The 14,918-nt window shown below is 40.4% G+C and overlaps 2 protein-coding genes across 5 annotated transcripts in view; both read right to left on the bottom strand.

Moving 5' to 3' along the window:
• Nucleotides 1–2,748: 2,748 nt before the first annotated feature.
• arl6 (ARF like GTPase 6) lies at nucleotides 2,749–9,226 on the bottom strand. 3 transcript variants are annotated; one of them, XM_070968832.1, is made up of 9 exons: nucleotides 9,068–9,202; nucleotides 8,124–8,250; nucleotides 7,777–7,838; nucleotides 7,533–7,601; nucleotides 7,352–7,446; nucleotides 6,995–7,124; nucleotides 6,090–6,145; nucleotides 5,822–5,834; nucleotides 5,232–5,399 (listed from the first exon to the last, which is right to left on the bottom strand). In XM_070968832.1, exons 2-9 carry the CDS (start codon nucleotides 8,241–8,243, stop codon nucleotides 5,366–5,368), a joined length of 579 nt encoding a protein of 192 aa, XP_070824933.1. In that variant the 5' UTR covers nucleotides 8,244–8,250; nucleotides 9,068–9,202; the 3' UTR covers nucleotides 5,232–5,365. The 3 variants fall into 3 exon arrangements, with proteins under 3 accessions (XP_070824949.1, XP_070824933.1, XP_070824942.1); XM_070968841.1 differs by having other exon boundaries at nucleotides 8,124–8,246; nucleotides 9,068–9,167; XM_070968848.1 differs by lacking the exon at nucleotides 5,822–5,834 and having other exon boundaries at nucleotides 2,749–5,399; nucleotides 9,068–9,226.
• Nucleotides 9,227–9,995: 769 nt separating this feature from the next.
• epha6 (eph receptor A6) overlaps nucleotides 9,996–14,918 on the bottom strand; it is a 53,617-nt gene continuing 48,694 nt past the window's right edge. Inside the window, exons 13-20 of one of the 2 annotated variants that reach the window (XM_070968797.1) lie at nucleotides 14,008–14,133; nucleotides 13,010–13,195; nucleotides 12,859–12,920; nucleotides 12,551–12,760; nucleotides 12,311–12,460; nucleotides 12,018–12,211; nucleotides 11,255–11,404; nucleotides 9,996–10,808 (exon numbers count right to left, since the gene is read on the bottom strand). In XM_070968797.1, the coding sequence (XP_070824898.1) occupies nucleotides 10,694–10,808; nucleotides 11,255–11,404; nucleotides 12,018–12,211; nucleotides 12,311–12,460; nucleotides 12,551–12,760; nucleotides 12,859–12,920; nucleotides 13,010–13,195; nucleotides 14,008–14,133 (1,193 nt within the window). In that variant the 3' untranslated portion in view covers nucleotides 9,996–10,693. Of the gene's footprint in view, nucleotides 10,809–11,254; nucleotides 11,405–12,017; nucleotides 12,212–12,310; nucleotides 12,761–12,858; nucleotides 12,921–13,009; nucleotides 13,196–14,007; nucleotides 14,134–14,918 lie in introns of both variants that reach the window. The other variant, XM_070968788.1, reaches the window with a different exon arrangement.

Consider the following 14,918-nt stretch of genomic DNA (forward strand, 5'->3'; position numbering starts at 1 on the left):
TGTCGCACCGGTCTACCGCTAGGAACGGAAGGGCATGGAGACCTGCTTGGCGCACGGAGAAGAGAGGATCAGATGTAAGTCCAGTAAAGTGTTTAAAAACAAGCATTTAGTTTTCTGCATACACACAAAAATTCTGCTTTTTTTTCGTTCGTTTCTAATCCAGAGAGAATTTAGATTTTTGAAAGGTTTTAGTTGGATTAGAGGTCAAAGTGACCAAACAGGCGTTGACATGTTTAAATAGAAAATCATGAGTCCAAAAGAAAGAAATTCCTTTGCCGATTTAACAGGTTTTATGCGCTCTTGTGGCCCCGAAAGCTGTCTTCTCCTCAAATATGACTTTCAGCTCAGTTCAGGTCATTGGAAGTGAACGTCCCTACGTTATCATAATTAGTAAAGAGGACATTTATTAAGAGGAAACCTGGAAGCTCGATTGCGTAATTCTTGTCTATCCCTTCAGGCAAATACATGCATTAAGTAGCATACGTTGCCTAGTTCAATTAAATTTGGAGTAATTCCAGACATAATTTTAAAAAAATCAAATCTATGAGAAATGGTGTAAAAATATTAAAACTGGTCCTCTGTTGTAGCTTCTGATTCAACGTTGTCTGTTTTCTATCTTTTTTTCTTCTATCCAAACACATGCGCGTAAAAGTCAAATTACGCACGGCATTCATGATAAAAACATAACTTCCCCAAGACTGACGCAGCCTCATCCGAATAAAATTGTAGACAATGAACTGTCACCCAAATAACTCCACTCAAATTATTAAAATATAATCCTCTAAAAAGCCATTTGGAACCTGAACAGTTTACGCAAGCTTGAGAAACACACACAAAACTTACCTCAAGTGTGTCTGGAGTCATGTGCTGGGCCACCTGAGGCAGAAAACAGGGAGCAGAACAGTTGGAGGATTTATGAAGAGCCTCGTTCCCCCTTTACACCGCGAGAAGCAGTTCAATGAAACGTTGGTGGAGGTCTCCAGGGTGACTCACTGAGGCTTATAAGGGGGCAGGTGCCGTCAGAAGACCGATACACACGTCAGAGAAACCAAACGCCCGTTTTAATGAGCACCTTGCACGGAAACACGTCACAGCGGTCCGGCTGATCTGACTGGAAGAGACTGGGAGAGATTCCTTTACTCAATAAAGGGGATGGATGTGCAACTTAAAAAAAAAAAAAAAAAAAAAAAAAAAAAAGAATTTTTATATCAACGCTGCATTTTTCCACATTGCATTGAATAATCAATAATCTGTGGAGGAGTTTTACGCTTCATGTGTCTCCTGCTGCCTCACACTCAGTGCGTAACAGGCGCCTAATTGCGCAGCCATACTTCATGTGGCCTTTTATCCGCTGTCACTGTCGTCCCAGCCGGCATTTTACCTTACAACCGCAATTAACTTTGCTCCGCAAAAACAGCTTTTGCACGATTAAAGGGTGGATGAAAACCCACTCTGATGGTGTCCTCTTTGCTTTGCACTGGAGAAAACAGTGGAGAGATGCCTCAATTTAAAAAATACCTTCTTAAATTTAATTCTTACGTGTTTTCCTTGAATAAATTTTACAGCAATTCAACACCCTCTTCGCCAGAAACCATCCATTCTTCTTCCTTTTTTTGGGCCAAACATGGAAGAATTCTCTCCACCTTGGAGCAATTAGAAGTAATTTAAGTGTACTGTGTCTGCCACTTTCCCCTTCAAGACATATATATGTATCAATGAACTGTGTCTGCTTAATGGCCTCTTCTGCCTGAAGTCTTTTAATCTGGGCTACTCTCGTCAAAACTGACAGACATCCAATTAGGATGGATCCTGAGGAGCAGCGGAGAGATTTAACGATACGGTGTGACTTTAAAAACCCTGCCACACTCTCTCATACACGCACAAAGCATAACGACATACACGCCCAAACAATCTGACGGAGTTATGAGCTAAAGATAGCTGAGGAGTTTACTCATCCAGAGAAAGGATGACAAGATTGGTTCAACCGCTAGACGCGCACAGCGCCCCCTTCTGGCGCACGGCGGGTTCAGCACCATGGACAGAGGCTCGCATACTTGGTGTCAGGTTTATCTGCTGCAGCTGAAGCGCCGAACCACACTGCTAGAAAACGCTTGATCTAAATTAACTGTATATTCTTTTGCGGCGCCTTCTAGTTCCTATTTAAATCTTGATCCATTTACCAATTATAAAATTACAAATAAATACAATTTAAGAAGTTAAATAATTAGATGTACATGGTTGACTGTGTAATAATGATGGCAAAATCATCTGGAAGACAGCTGGAAAGGTTCCTAACCGGATGTTTGACAGATGGCTGGCACATGACCATGACACCTTCTCAAGCCAGTCTCTGAAGCTGAGCCACTACGTGTCTGTGGCCCAAGGATGCGAATACATATTCCTTAAACACATCAATATATCAAAATACACAGGAGAGACAAAACATTACGAAAATCAACTGGTTTGCTGCATAGCATCGTAAGATGAACCCTCTTAGCTTGTATAAATGAATGTTTATGTTTCACCAAAGAAAGTGTTCAGGGTCCAAGGACATGAGGTTTAATGAGCAGCTGCTGCTGGCAGCGCTCAAATGATCGAGAGAGAGAGAGAGAGAGAGAGAGAGAGAGAGAGAGAGAGAGAGAGAGAGAGAGAGAGAGAGAGAGAGAGAGAGAGACTTCCACAGATAGCATCAGACACACATGAAGCTACCAGAGGGTCATCCTTTCCCCAAATCATGAAACAACAATATTCATTTTCCACAGCATTTATTCTTTGAAAAGGAACACATACGACATAATAATCCAAACACACACAGCTCATTGGACGATACAGAACACTTCTCTGATGCTGAGGTGAACCTGTGCTGAGAGGGTCCTTGTTTTGAAATGGAAGTGTGAGGGATATCAAATATGATCTCACAGGGACCCTCTTGTTTTTAAATATGAACGAAGATGATTGGAGGATATGAAAGTTAAAACTTCCCCGAGTGATTCACCACTCTGAAATGTGTAACAGTTAGAAATGGACAATTCATTACAAAAATAATGTGGCATCATTAAAGCCACTCTGAGAAGGGTTTGAAGAGTTTGGACTTGGGCGTACCCCAGTGGTAGTATAAAAAAGACAAATATAAGCAGGCTTAGAGTAACAAACAGGCCAATTTCAACTGGAAATGCCTCCTTGTAATGAACATATTACAGTACACTGAAAAACAACCTTCAGGATGTAGACATTTTAAACCGCCCGATAGCAACAAAAGCACAATTTTCAGCTAAAATAATCAAGTTCTTAATAATTTGAAGGCTTTTTAAAAATTAGCTCTACATGAAATGTACCTGTGAATTTTTCTCTAATTGGTAAATTTGTCCAGAATTAACCATAAATTGACCAAAAACTAAGAGGAATTGTTTTGTCTAGTCCACCGCATACATTCTGGTTAGACCAAGTATAGTTAACATTTTAAGCCATGAACCAAATCCCAGTCAAAACAAGGCATGGCTGTCTGAATGGCAGTCAAACATCATAGATTTGTTGTATTGTACAGTCCTGGAACTGAAAAGGACTGTAAGGACACTCAACATAAAACGCTGTGCCCTGATACCCTCAGTCTAGTACACACACTACAGTACATGTTATTCAGGGGAAATGATTCATTTTTGGACTGTTACAAGGCGTTTTTGCATTTTCTGCTATCTGTGACATTATTACAACTAAAAACAATGTTTACAGATGAGACATTTATGAACAAGACTCTACAGAGTATAGAAAATAAAACACCATTATTTTAACTATATTATTATACATGTTTGTCAGTTATTCCTGTTTGCCTTCAAACTACTCAAAAACAGTGAATCGACCCTCACTTGAATCTTGGTTGAGGTGATGGAGCTTGACAAACCTGAAAAAGCCACCACACGGTCTGATCTCTACAGAAGTGGTTTTTAATGCAAGCTTTCAGTCCGAGGCTGGAGAAAAGGATCAAAGGCTGCATTAAAAACTTTGTGCAGATGCTTTTTTTTTAGTTGTCTGCCTTTGAATCACTGAAGAACCACGAGGAAATTGTCAGAAACATTTTGTTTGATTACATTTTTTTCTTTGAGCAATGAAATAAGGCAAAGATAAAAACACCAGCTGAAAAATAGCTTTTAAAGTTTGAATCTTTAAGCAAACTTTGCAGGCTAATTAACTTGACATTCACTTTATGACATTAATTTTCTCACTTGTTACAGCTAAGTAGCCACAAACAACAATGTGTACAACAAATTGCTAGATTCTGCAAAACATTTAATCTTAAATAAGCAAAATATATTTTCACAGCTACACAGAGTAACATTGATCAAACATGAGCAGAGCTGCATGAACTTTTAGCTGCAGTTAGGATATAGTAACTGTTGTTTTAATGTGACAGTGAGGTGGACCTATATGTTTGTGAAAGGCGGTGCGCACTGGAATACATGAAAATGTTTGGTATTTGTCAAACAAATTGCAGAAACTTTGCCTCTGCAGGAAGTAAATGACAGTTAACTGAAGTGCTGTGATGCTTCAAACACAAAGAATAATGCATCTATAGATGCCCTGAAAGCCATATAAATAAAAAAAAATGGTGCATTTGGCATATTTCCGACATAATTTCTGAAGGACCTTTGTTACAGTTTGTTTTGTATGTATAAGCCAATTACTTGCAGATTGCAGAGACTGACGCATAAAACTGCAGATCAGAGCATTTCTCCCCTGCTGTCAGTGTGCAGTGGAAGTGAAGACATTGTGTACAAAGGGGAAAAGACACTGCGTTTACATCAGTGGTTTAACGCAGTGTCTGGAAAACATGTCGTCTCTTTGGGGAAGCTGGCACATACCGTTTGTCAGACACAGGTGACAGTTTAAGGTCTAAAACATACAAAATAACATACCGCACAACATTATGCCATTTCTACGAGACATCCCAGGACAACCATCCCTGTGAGGCCGTCACACAAAGATACTGAGAAATGGGAGGGATAATGGAAATGGAAATCGAATTTTCCATGCATTTAAATGTAGCTGCCCAGTTAGACAGTTGTATTTATCAGTTTAAACTCATAAAGCTTTTATGGAAAATTAAGAGTTCACCAAAAGGAATGTGTAAAAGTTGCTTATTTGTATGTGTCTCAGTGACTCAGCACTGTTGGAGGATGCATTTTTACTGTCATTAGCGGTGCCAGAGAATCTAATCATGTACTCATTTTTTAAGTGAACCACAAGCATCCAAGACCAATCTAAATGCCACATTAAAAACATTACTATCCCATGGTACCTCGGAACACAGGGTCAACCTGTCTTTGATAAAAGACCGCCACGGATGCTGCTCCTTCCCACGTGTCCATCCTCATGCCCTCACGTTCTCATTGTTTTGATTTGATCTGAAAAAACACGATGAACGCACTTCATCAGCAAAATGTAAATCAATATGACACACTGAGCGTGTTCAACAGTGGAGAAATGGATCATGCTGAGAAGTTTCTATGGATGTTTTGACTCCATTGTAAATGCTGTGAATCCAAACTTATTACTACCTCTGTCTTCCACAGCAGCAACCTTTAAACCTCTCAGAGCCACGCTAAAGTTTGTAGATGAAGAAGCCGAAAGTTTTGGACATGGAAAGAGCTCCAGGAGTTTTAGACGTACTGCTCTGTTAGTCAACTACTTCAAGACTAAAGTCACAATAACACAGTAAACACAGAAATGAGGCACTGGAGGAGGTTTTTTTTTTTAAATAAGATCTCCTATAGCTACACAGTAACACAATAAATAACACAACATTTACAAAACACCAAGTACTCACTGCATAATTTGATCTATGGAAATATTTGAACGCGGGCATTAAACATAACAAAAAGAAGAAAAGATGTTGATGTAGTGGAACAGGCCACACTTTGCAGGCTAATACTAAGTTAAGTGCAGTGTATCTACCAGTCACACAGATATGCAATAAAACAAACATGATACATTTTGATATGGAAAAAAAAAACACTGGGAGCGTACTGTGCTAAGAAAACAGTGAGCTCAGCAAAGTGCACTTCCACTCTCATTTACATGAGCTCTCGTCATACCTTGTAACCAGTCGACCCCCTCCTGTAAACCTTCTCCCTTCAGAGCGTCAGTGGCACTGAAACGTATCAACACATCATATTAAAAAACAAATTGTGACCAAAAGTGACTGAGTACACAGAACTCTTGGTGGCAGCGTGCACGACTGCTGACGCTTCATTTTGTTCCTGCGTTTAAAGGATCAGTGTGTAGGATTAAACATCCATCCATTTTCTATACCAACTATCCCTTTCGGGGTTGCGGGGGGGCTGGAGCCTATCCCAGCTGTCAGCAGGCGAGAGGTGGGGTACACCCTGGACCGGTCGCCAGTCGATCGCAGGGCAACACACAAGACAAACAACCATTCACACTCACACTCACACTCACACTCACACCTAGGGGCAATTTTAGAGTCACCAATTAACCTAATGAGCATATTTTTGGTCTGTGGGAGGAGGCTGGAGTACCCAGGGAGAACCCACGAACCCAAGAACATGCAAGCTTTGCACAGAAAGGCCCCGCCCGGGGATCAAACCGGCAACCTTCTTGCTGTGAGGCATGCGCACTACCTGCTGCGCCACCGTGCTGCCCAGGAGTAGACATAAAGAGCTCATTTTAAGGTAACATAAACACAACTATTCCTATTTTCAGATGATAATGAAAACATAATTGAATATTACAGCACATTTCTGCCAATACATCCCCCTAAATCCTGCACACTGGACCTTTAAAGTAGTGAGGTAAACTCATGGTTGGGATTGCCAGTCACCACCTCTCTTTAAACAGCTAAACAGCTACAGTATTGTCTGGTGCCTCCTAGAGTGGAGGTGTGGGTTAACTACTACAGCAACATTTCAATGTTTTTCTCAATGGCATTTGCATACATTGCATGCAAGGTAAGTGCGTAAGTGTGCATGTATGTTCATACCAGATGTGCCAGGGTTTGTCTTTGATGTTCTCCAAACACAGCAGCTGTGAGACCTTGACTGAAGACAGGGCATCTCTGACATCCATCTTGTTAGCAAAGAACAGGATGGGGATCCTCCTGTGTTTAATATCTGCAGTGAGAGTGATGGGCACGATGTTGGAAGGTCAGTGTTACACACTGCTAATGTCAAACCAAGACAACTTTTGAAAACATGCTACTGGCAAAACAAAATGTGTGCTCATTTTTCAAAAATGGTTAGCACTCATCTTTCTATAGTGCTCAGTTTAGACTGAATATAGTGCAAGCAGGAGACACAAACCCTAGGTCAAGAATTACAGTAAATGTATGCAAACCTACCCGGGTGGTTTAGTAATGTGTCCAATTCTTCTTTGGCTACTACCATCCTCAGTTTGTCTGCGCTATCGATGACAAATATGATAGCCTGGCCTTCCCTGAGAAATACAAAGTGAACAGAACCATCAACATGAACATAAACAGCAAACATTTGGGGTGTTTTTTGGAGAGCTGGCACACTCACTTGTAGTAATGTTCCCAAAGGTTTCTGTATCTGCCTTGACCCGACATGTCAAACACTGTGAATGAAAGACTACAAGACGAGAAGACAGAAAACATTTGTGAGCTCATTCCAATTGTACAGGGTTGAAAAAACAAAGCAGGTTTGCTTTAAAATTATAGAAATTTACTTGAGAAGAAATATGCAACTATAGGACAATGACACATTTTATTCTAAATGTCCAACGTGTTTTATGATGAACCTCTACCTGGATGTCTTGAACTTCTCTATGCTGAAGCCAATGGTTGGGACAATGTCTTGTGCCTGAGCCTGAAAGACAAATTCAGTACACTGTAAATAAAACCCTAAATATGGAGCAAAATTCACAACATGTCTTAAATTCTTTGCAAGCCAACCATAATTGTGCTAGCTAACCATGCACAAGTGATCTGTAGGTAATTATAAGAACAACATACAGATGATTATAGGAAAACAAAGGCAGAAATATGGAACATGGAAAAGCAGGATAGATGAAACCCCATGTGCATCTGTCTGAGTGAATAACATTTTTCACTGTAATGCTACATCCCCTTAGAAAGCACTGGGTAGACTTACATTGGTGGGCTTGAGGTGGTTGATGATGGTTGTTTTTCCACTGTTGTCCAGACCAAGACAGAGCACGTTCACCTCCTTCTTCAGCCCCAGCCATCCTGCCAACTTGTCAAACAGCCCCATTGGCTGTCTGACCCACAAGAAAAGGTCATAAATACTGTAACAGGTAGAAAATCACAGCTGCATCAGCTGTTCTGGAGGTTTACATCAGCACCTCCACTGAAGCAGATATCAGGTAGGCATAGCACTGCACTTTTACACTGATGTTGCTGTGGGTAAAAGATGTTAATATGCACAAGCAGCTACTTCAACAAAATATCACATTTACCCCTGAAAATAAAGCTTTAGTTGACGTTAAGTGAATGGACTTCTGTTTTGGTTGGGGGACAAATCTCCCGTCTCATCGCGTAACGTTTAACTCCACAATTCCGCATTCAGCTAACTAGTTAGCTAATTAACATGCATTCTGTCCTAACATGGCATTTAAAGCAGTTTAATGTTCGCGTTAAGAGAAGATGTTCGTTATTATTAGCTAACAGAGACACGGCTCATTGCAACGAATAACGTTGGCATTACCTCGACGACTTTTATTCGCTCACAGTAGCTTAAGCTAACATACTTAGTGGGCTCTTACCAGGTTCCAACGTATTTAACATTCGCTAACAGCTATTTAATCTCTTGTTGTCAATGTTGCTAGCTATGCTTAGCTAACGTTTAGCCACTAATTTCCTTAGCTTGCTGAGTTTACACAGGTAGTATGTAACGTCAGACAACTGCTCTGCGACACTTTGTATTACCAGCTTTACAAGACAGCCACAAATATGAGATAATATTAAGTTAACATGTCTGAAGCGTAACTTAGCTAGCTTAACGTTAAAGCTAAAACGCTAGCTGGTGACGATATCTTCTATTATCCTTTAACACTGTTTTAAAGAGCTGGATTTTACCTGTAATTTAACCTTGGGATCTTGCTCACAGGATGTCTTTAACGCTCCCTTAAGCTAGCTAAGTAAATGAGCAGGATCAAACCAATGTTTCATTCATTTCTCTTCTACTCTCATGCTCTGTAGCCACCAGAAAAAGCACCGAGCTATTTACACTGTGTTGCTGGGAGACCAGTGTGCTGACTCAAGGCTGCCACCTTCCGGCCAAACTAGGCCACCTCTTCTCTGATGCTGTTGTGTTATGAGAGCAGGTGGATTCTAATGTTTTAGAAACTCTAAATGATTACAATTCATATGGCACATACAACGATACGGCAGTGTCAGAAACAGCCATTTAAGAATCCTGATCAGTGCACTGTTACATTGATCAGATGCATAACTGCATGGTGGCAACATACGCCTTCCAAAAGAGGAGGATCAAGCGAATCGAGGGAGTATAAGAAATGACAACACAAAACCAAACAAAACGAGACTTAACTGATCGACAAAAAAGTGAAAAAAAGTGCTGCTTTACCCGATTGTGACTACACCCTACTGTTATTTATTCACCTTTTTATTTATTTATTTATTTTCTGTGTTTTTATTTTTTTCAGTTTTTGTTTTGTCCTTGTCACTTGTTAATTAGGCAATTCAAGTAAACTTTTGTCAATAGGTGGAGGGACACATGTCTTAAGGCTGTTTGCCTTTCATCTATAAACTTCCACAAACAGCCGTTTGACAAACTCACCTGACAATTCTTCATGTCCAGAAAACGTGTCTGTCTCTTGAGTGGAGGATGCTATTATCGTGCACGCGTGTGTTTGAGAGAGTGCACATCCATGGATACCTCTGTGTGTGTTAATGTGCATGAGCAATGCTGATGAACAGCCTGTTTTTGAAGAGAGATACATACTCGGGCCTCTGGTGGTTAAAGTCTGAGTGAAAACGAAGTATTAAAATAGGGTTGTTTATTAAGGAACAAACATAACGAATAAAACATACGACTTTCACAAGACTTTTTGTACAAGACATACTGCATTATCATGAGGATAGAACGTATGTTTCTATAAAATCTTTTGACATTCAGCGGTCTTCAGTTCAAAAAACATGATTGTATTTACCATTCTGTCAATCTTTATTCCTGGTGAATTATTACATTAACCAGCTGGAAAGGTTGTTGTTAAAATCACATACTGTACCACGCATTACCATACCTTACATCCTATCCACATCTTCTCCGGCCATGAGGTATCAAGACTTGAGACCATTCAAAGTCAATAGAAACCATTGGATTGTCACTTGGAAAGAGAAGAGGTATCGGTGAACACTTGAATAGACACTAGAGAAAAGGAGTCCTAAATTCAAGTGAATGCTTGTATTTGCTGAGATCACAAAGAGACCGCATTTGGCCAACGCTGACAGAGGTTGGTTGTTGTGGAGGCTGTATTGATAATGATCCATAAGATGATGAGTGTGCATTAGCTAGACCCACATGTGGCCTAGCAGCGGGTCGCTCTCACATGAGCAGCGTGTGGTACCTGCTACACCTAACAGTCTGGTGTTTGTGCAATTAGTTGAATGACGATGCCGAGGAACTCTGGATTGTTTCCAGCTCTGTGTGTGCACACAGTCTGTCTTTGTGCAATGGTCTCACACTTGAAAGCCACTCTGTTGGATGTGGTGAAGCTGCAGGCGAAGAGACTGTATGCTGCTTATGATTCTCCTCTGGTGACCGATCAAGCAGATCCCGATGCGCCTGATGTCGCTGGAGGGGAGAAGACAGCCATCATGACAAACGTGCAATGAAGTTGTTCATGTCTCCTTAACCTGCAAGAATCATACTGGAATAACTGAGGTAACTTAGAATATGAGCGATAACCATATTTAGTGTAGCAGGACAAAATACAGTAAAACTAAAGAATAAAGTAATATTGTTGATTTCTGATTGTCTAGAAAAGGTATACCAGGGTACACTGATTAAGCCAGGACACATAGATATTGTTAAAGCATGATCAGATTTAAAAAAAAAAAAAGAGGGTTACATAATGCAAAAATACTGTAACTGTACAGATATTTTCTTAATAAAGCTTAATAGAGGAATCGATTTTATTACAATTTCACCATATTTCTGCTGCTTTGATGCTACTCTCTGTCCTTTTAGTGTGCTTTCAGATACTATAGCTGCACTCTGTGTAATTTGGCTTCACTCACTCTATACTCATGGTTGAAATGGAATCCAGTGTTGTGTATCCCGCTGCAAGAAAGTTGTTTTTATACTGGCTCATCTTGATGGAGTCGAGCCAGTCGCCGATAGAGATGAAAAGAGGGTAGTCTGGCATGTCCTCTGGGGAGTCAGGGAAACTGAGATGACAAACAGAAAGTTAGGGAAGACAACAACAAGGGTTAGCATACTGTTGAATGAGGTAGTAAATATTCTTTTATAGTCGTATTAATAATATTAGAATAATGGTTTCAGTTGACTGTATGAGATCTGGTATGAAAATCATGGAAAAGCAGGGTGGCTTTAACATCTCAACCTTGTTGCTGTCCTGCGTGCTATTGAAAAACTCTATTTAATGCAATACAAATCTTTTTGAACATGTCACACACACACACACACACACACACACACACACACACACACACACACACACACACACACACACACCTATATATATATATATATATATATATATATATATATATATGCAATGCTATTGAGGAGCTGAAAGTGTTAACATGCAGTGATGATTGATAGAAATTAAGATAAATAGTTATTCACTGTGTGCATCTAAAAATGCTTCGTCTGCGCAATATGATTATCATGCCCTACTGAAACTGAAAGCAATGGCTGCAATAAGTCAGTATAGCATGCTTTAGATAGTATTGTGAAGTTTATGCATGCCTGTAGTTCATGGACTAAAACAAGCAAAACCTCCAGCATGGTCCATTCACACTGATTCACACACTTTACCTCTGCTCATCATTCACCAGGGGGAGCAGACTACTGGGATTGATGATGAGTTTGTCCAGGAAAGAGAGCACATTGTTGAAGCGTGGACGCTGGCTGGCCTCCTTCTGCCAGCAGTGCAACATCAACTGGTGCAGTGTCACGGGGCAGCCCATGGGCGCTGGTAGACGGTAGCCTTCTTCAATCGATAAAATGACCTGAGATGAACAACAGTAAGTTAAATACACACGACAAATCTTTTTTTGTGTTGATCATGCTTTAGTGGTAATGGAGTTTTAATGTGATCAGCAGCTTACATCTTGATTGGACATCTCCCAGTAGGGCCTCTCACCATATGACATCACCTCCCACATGACAATGCCGTAGCTCCATACATCACTGGCTGTGGAAAATTTCCCATAAGCAATTGCCTCTGGCGCTGTCCAGCGTATTGGTATCTTTCCACCCTGACACAAAAAAGAGAGATATTCAATATTTCTATCTGCGACATCTGTCAGAATGTGACATCCTGCAGTAACTGTCAGATCCACACTCACTGTAGCAGTGTAGGCTGCTTCACTGTCATCGTCAAGGATTCGGGACATGCCGAAATCAGAAACCTTACACACCAAGTTCTCATCCACCAAGATGTTGCGAGCGGCGAGGTCTCTGTGAACGTAACCCATATCTGATAGGTAGGTCATGCCGACGATGATGCCGCGCATCATGCCAACCAGCTGCAGCACAGTGAACTGACCGTCACGTGTCTGGAGTGGTGGTGAAGAAGAGAGAGGAAAAATGACGCATGGAACATGATACTTCTTCAGGAAACAGATGTGCATATGTGAGCGTGTATTCCTCTCACCCGAAGGAAAGAATCAAGCGCTCCATTTTCCATGTACTCAACCACTATCATTACTGGTCTGCCTGAGGAAAAGTTAAAAGATATGATTTGAATGACGAACAGAGAAAAGACACTAAAGTAAGAGACTGTGACGAACAGATATGGAGCTTACTCTTTGTGACCACTCCCTCCAGCCTGATGATGTTGGGGTTGTTAAACTGTCCCATGATTGAGGCTTCACGCAAAAAGTCTCGTCTCTGTTGGTCCACATAGCCACCTTTAAGTGTCTTTATTGCCACAGCAATGTCCATCCTTCCAGGTATACGCAACCGACCGCTGCAGACTTCTCCAAATTCACCTGTCAAAATAACACAACACAAAAAAGGGCATATTTTCTCCCATATATCACAAGATTGTTCCAGGCAAGGTTCAATTTACAGTTAAATATAGATGCATGAGTTTGCATCTAATAAATGAATCAGGTGAAATAGACATTGTGAACATAAACAGTTGGACAGTTGGTAGATCGATTAAAACTTCGAGGTTAAAACAAAAGAGAAAAAGTGGCAACAGTGTGACAGTGTACTGCAGTGGCATTGCCATTTGAAACATCTGTAGGTACCCACTCCCTCCACCAGATGGAGTCTGTGTTAAAGAAACTAAGCAAATGAAAGACACCCTGAGAATTACTCACAGGCTAAACAGCGCAATCTGCTCAATTTAATGAACCATCGAACATCACTATTTATCGTCGGCAGTGCTGGCTTTTCCCCTCTAAGGTACAATACAATAGATTACTTTAAAATCAGCTTGCTAAGTGTGGCTATAAAATGTCAAAACTCAAACTTTATGAGGTTTAACATTTCTTGTAAAATGAAAATATTACTCAGCTTAAAATGTGATCATTTCTCTATCGCAGGTGCTAGACAACTGCCACCGGAACATTTTTTACAATACACCTAAATGTGAATTTAGAAAAAAAAAAAAAAACACATTAAGACACACTAAATAACGTCTCCTACTACCAGGCATGTATTTTAAGAATTTATGCACTCCTGTTGCATAAAAGTACTGTTCCTGCCATAAATACAGAAAACGCATAAACAGTATGATTTTATACCTGCTTGCATTTATGTATGTGCAGCATCTACAGGGGTGTATCCATTTTACCTGCGCCAATCACCCTTTCGATGCATATGTATGAGGGGTCTATCTCTTTGGTGAATTCCTCCACAGCCTGAGTGGGGTCTTCATACGTGTCTGGATCCACATAGGTCTTTATCCCAGAGAACGGGACTGGAGGAGCAGAAACACAGCATACAGTTTTCAACATTACAATATTTTGCATATTATTTTGGAGTCTGCGCACAGCACATTGCAGCAATATATTAAGGACAAAATAAAATTATTAGGGTAAATACAGGTACAGACATAGACACAGACATTTACGGATGTCTCCAACACACTGGTGGTGAACACCTGCAGTGATAGATGCTTCCTGGCACTGCTAGCTCTTCTTCAGTGCAATAATTTGAAACATGGTCCCCATGCATTGCAAGCTGTTAAGGGACAATTTAGATCTGAATTCTAGTTTAGAGCTGGAAATATTAGTACTGATGTACAAAAAGCAATATGCACACATCACGTACATGAGTGCACATCAGATTTTTTGTGCACCGCTTTGTACACTCAGAAGATGGACATAATAACACCTGCGCAACATGACGCAATCAAGCACCGCAGAGCTATAAGTCTCTAGCCCTAAAACTCGAAAGTTTTGAACCACGAGTTCCCTCACCAGAACAGACTCTTCTTAAACTGGGCTTTAATTTATGTTGACAACAAGGTTTTTACATTTTACCCTACAACACGTATTACATCCTGAATAATTAGCCTCTTTTTGCAATGTTGTAATTCTCTTTATTTATTCAAAATGCAGACCTTTCATTTGAATATTTTGCCTGCATGAAGATGTTATCCTTGGACTTCAGCCCTGCAGTACATTCTGGAACATTAAAGCATGTGATGTTCAATTTTTGTTGAGACTGTATGAGGCCATAATGAATGTTGCATGTGCTTCT

This window comes from Chaetodon trifascialis, chromosome 1, assembly GCF_039877785.1.
Source record: "Chaetodon trifascialis isolate fChaTrf1 chromosome 1, fChaTrf1.hap1, whole genome shotgun sequence".
NCBI lineage: Eukaryota > Metazoa > Chordata > Actinopteri > Chaetodontiformes > Chaetodontidae > Chaetodon > Chaetodon trifascialis.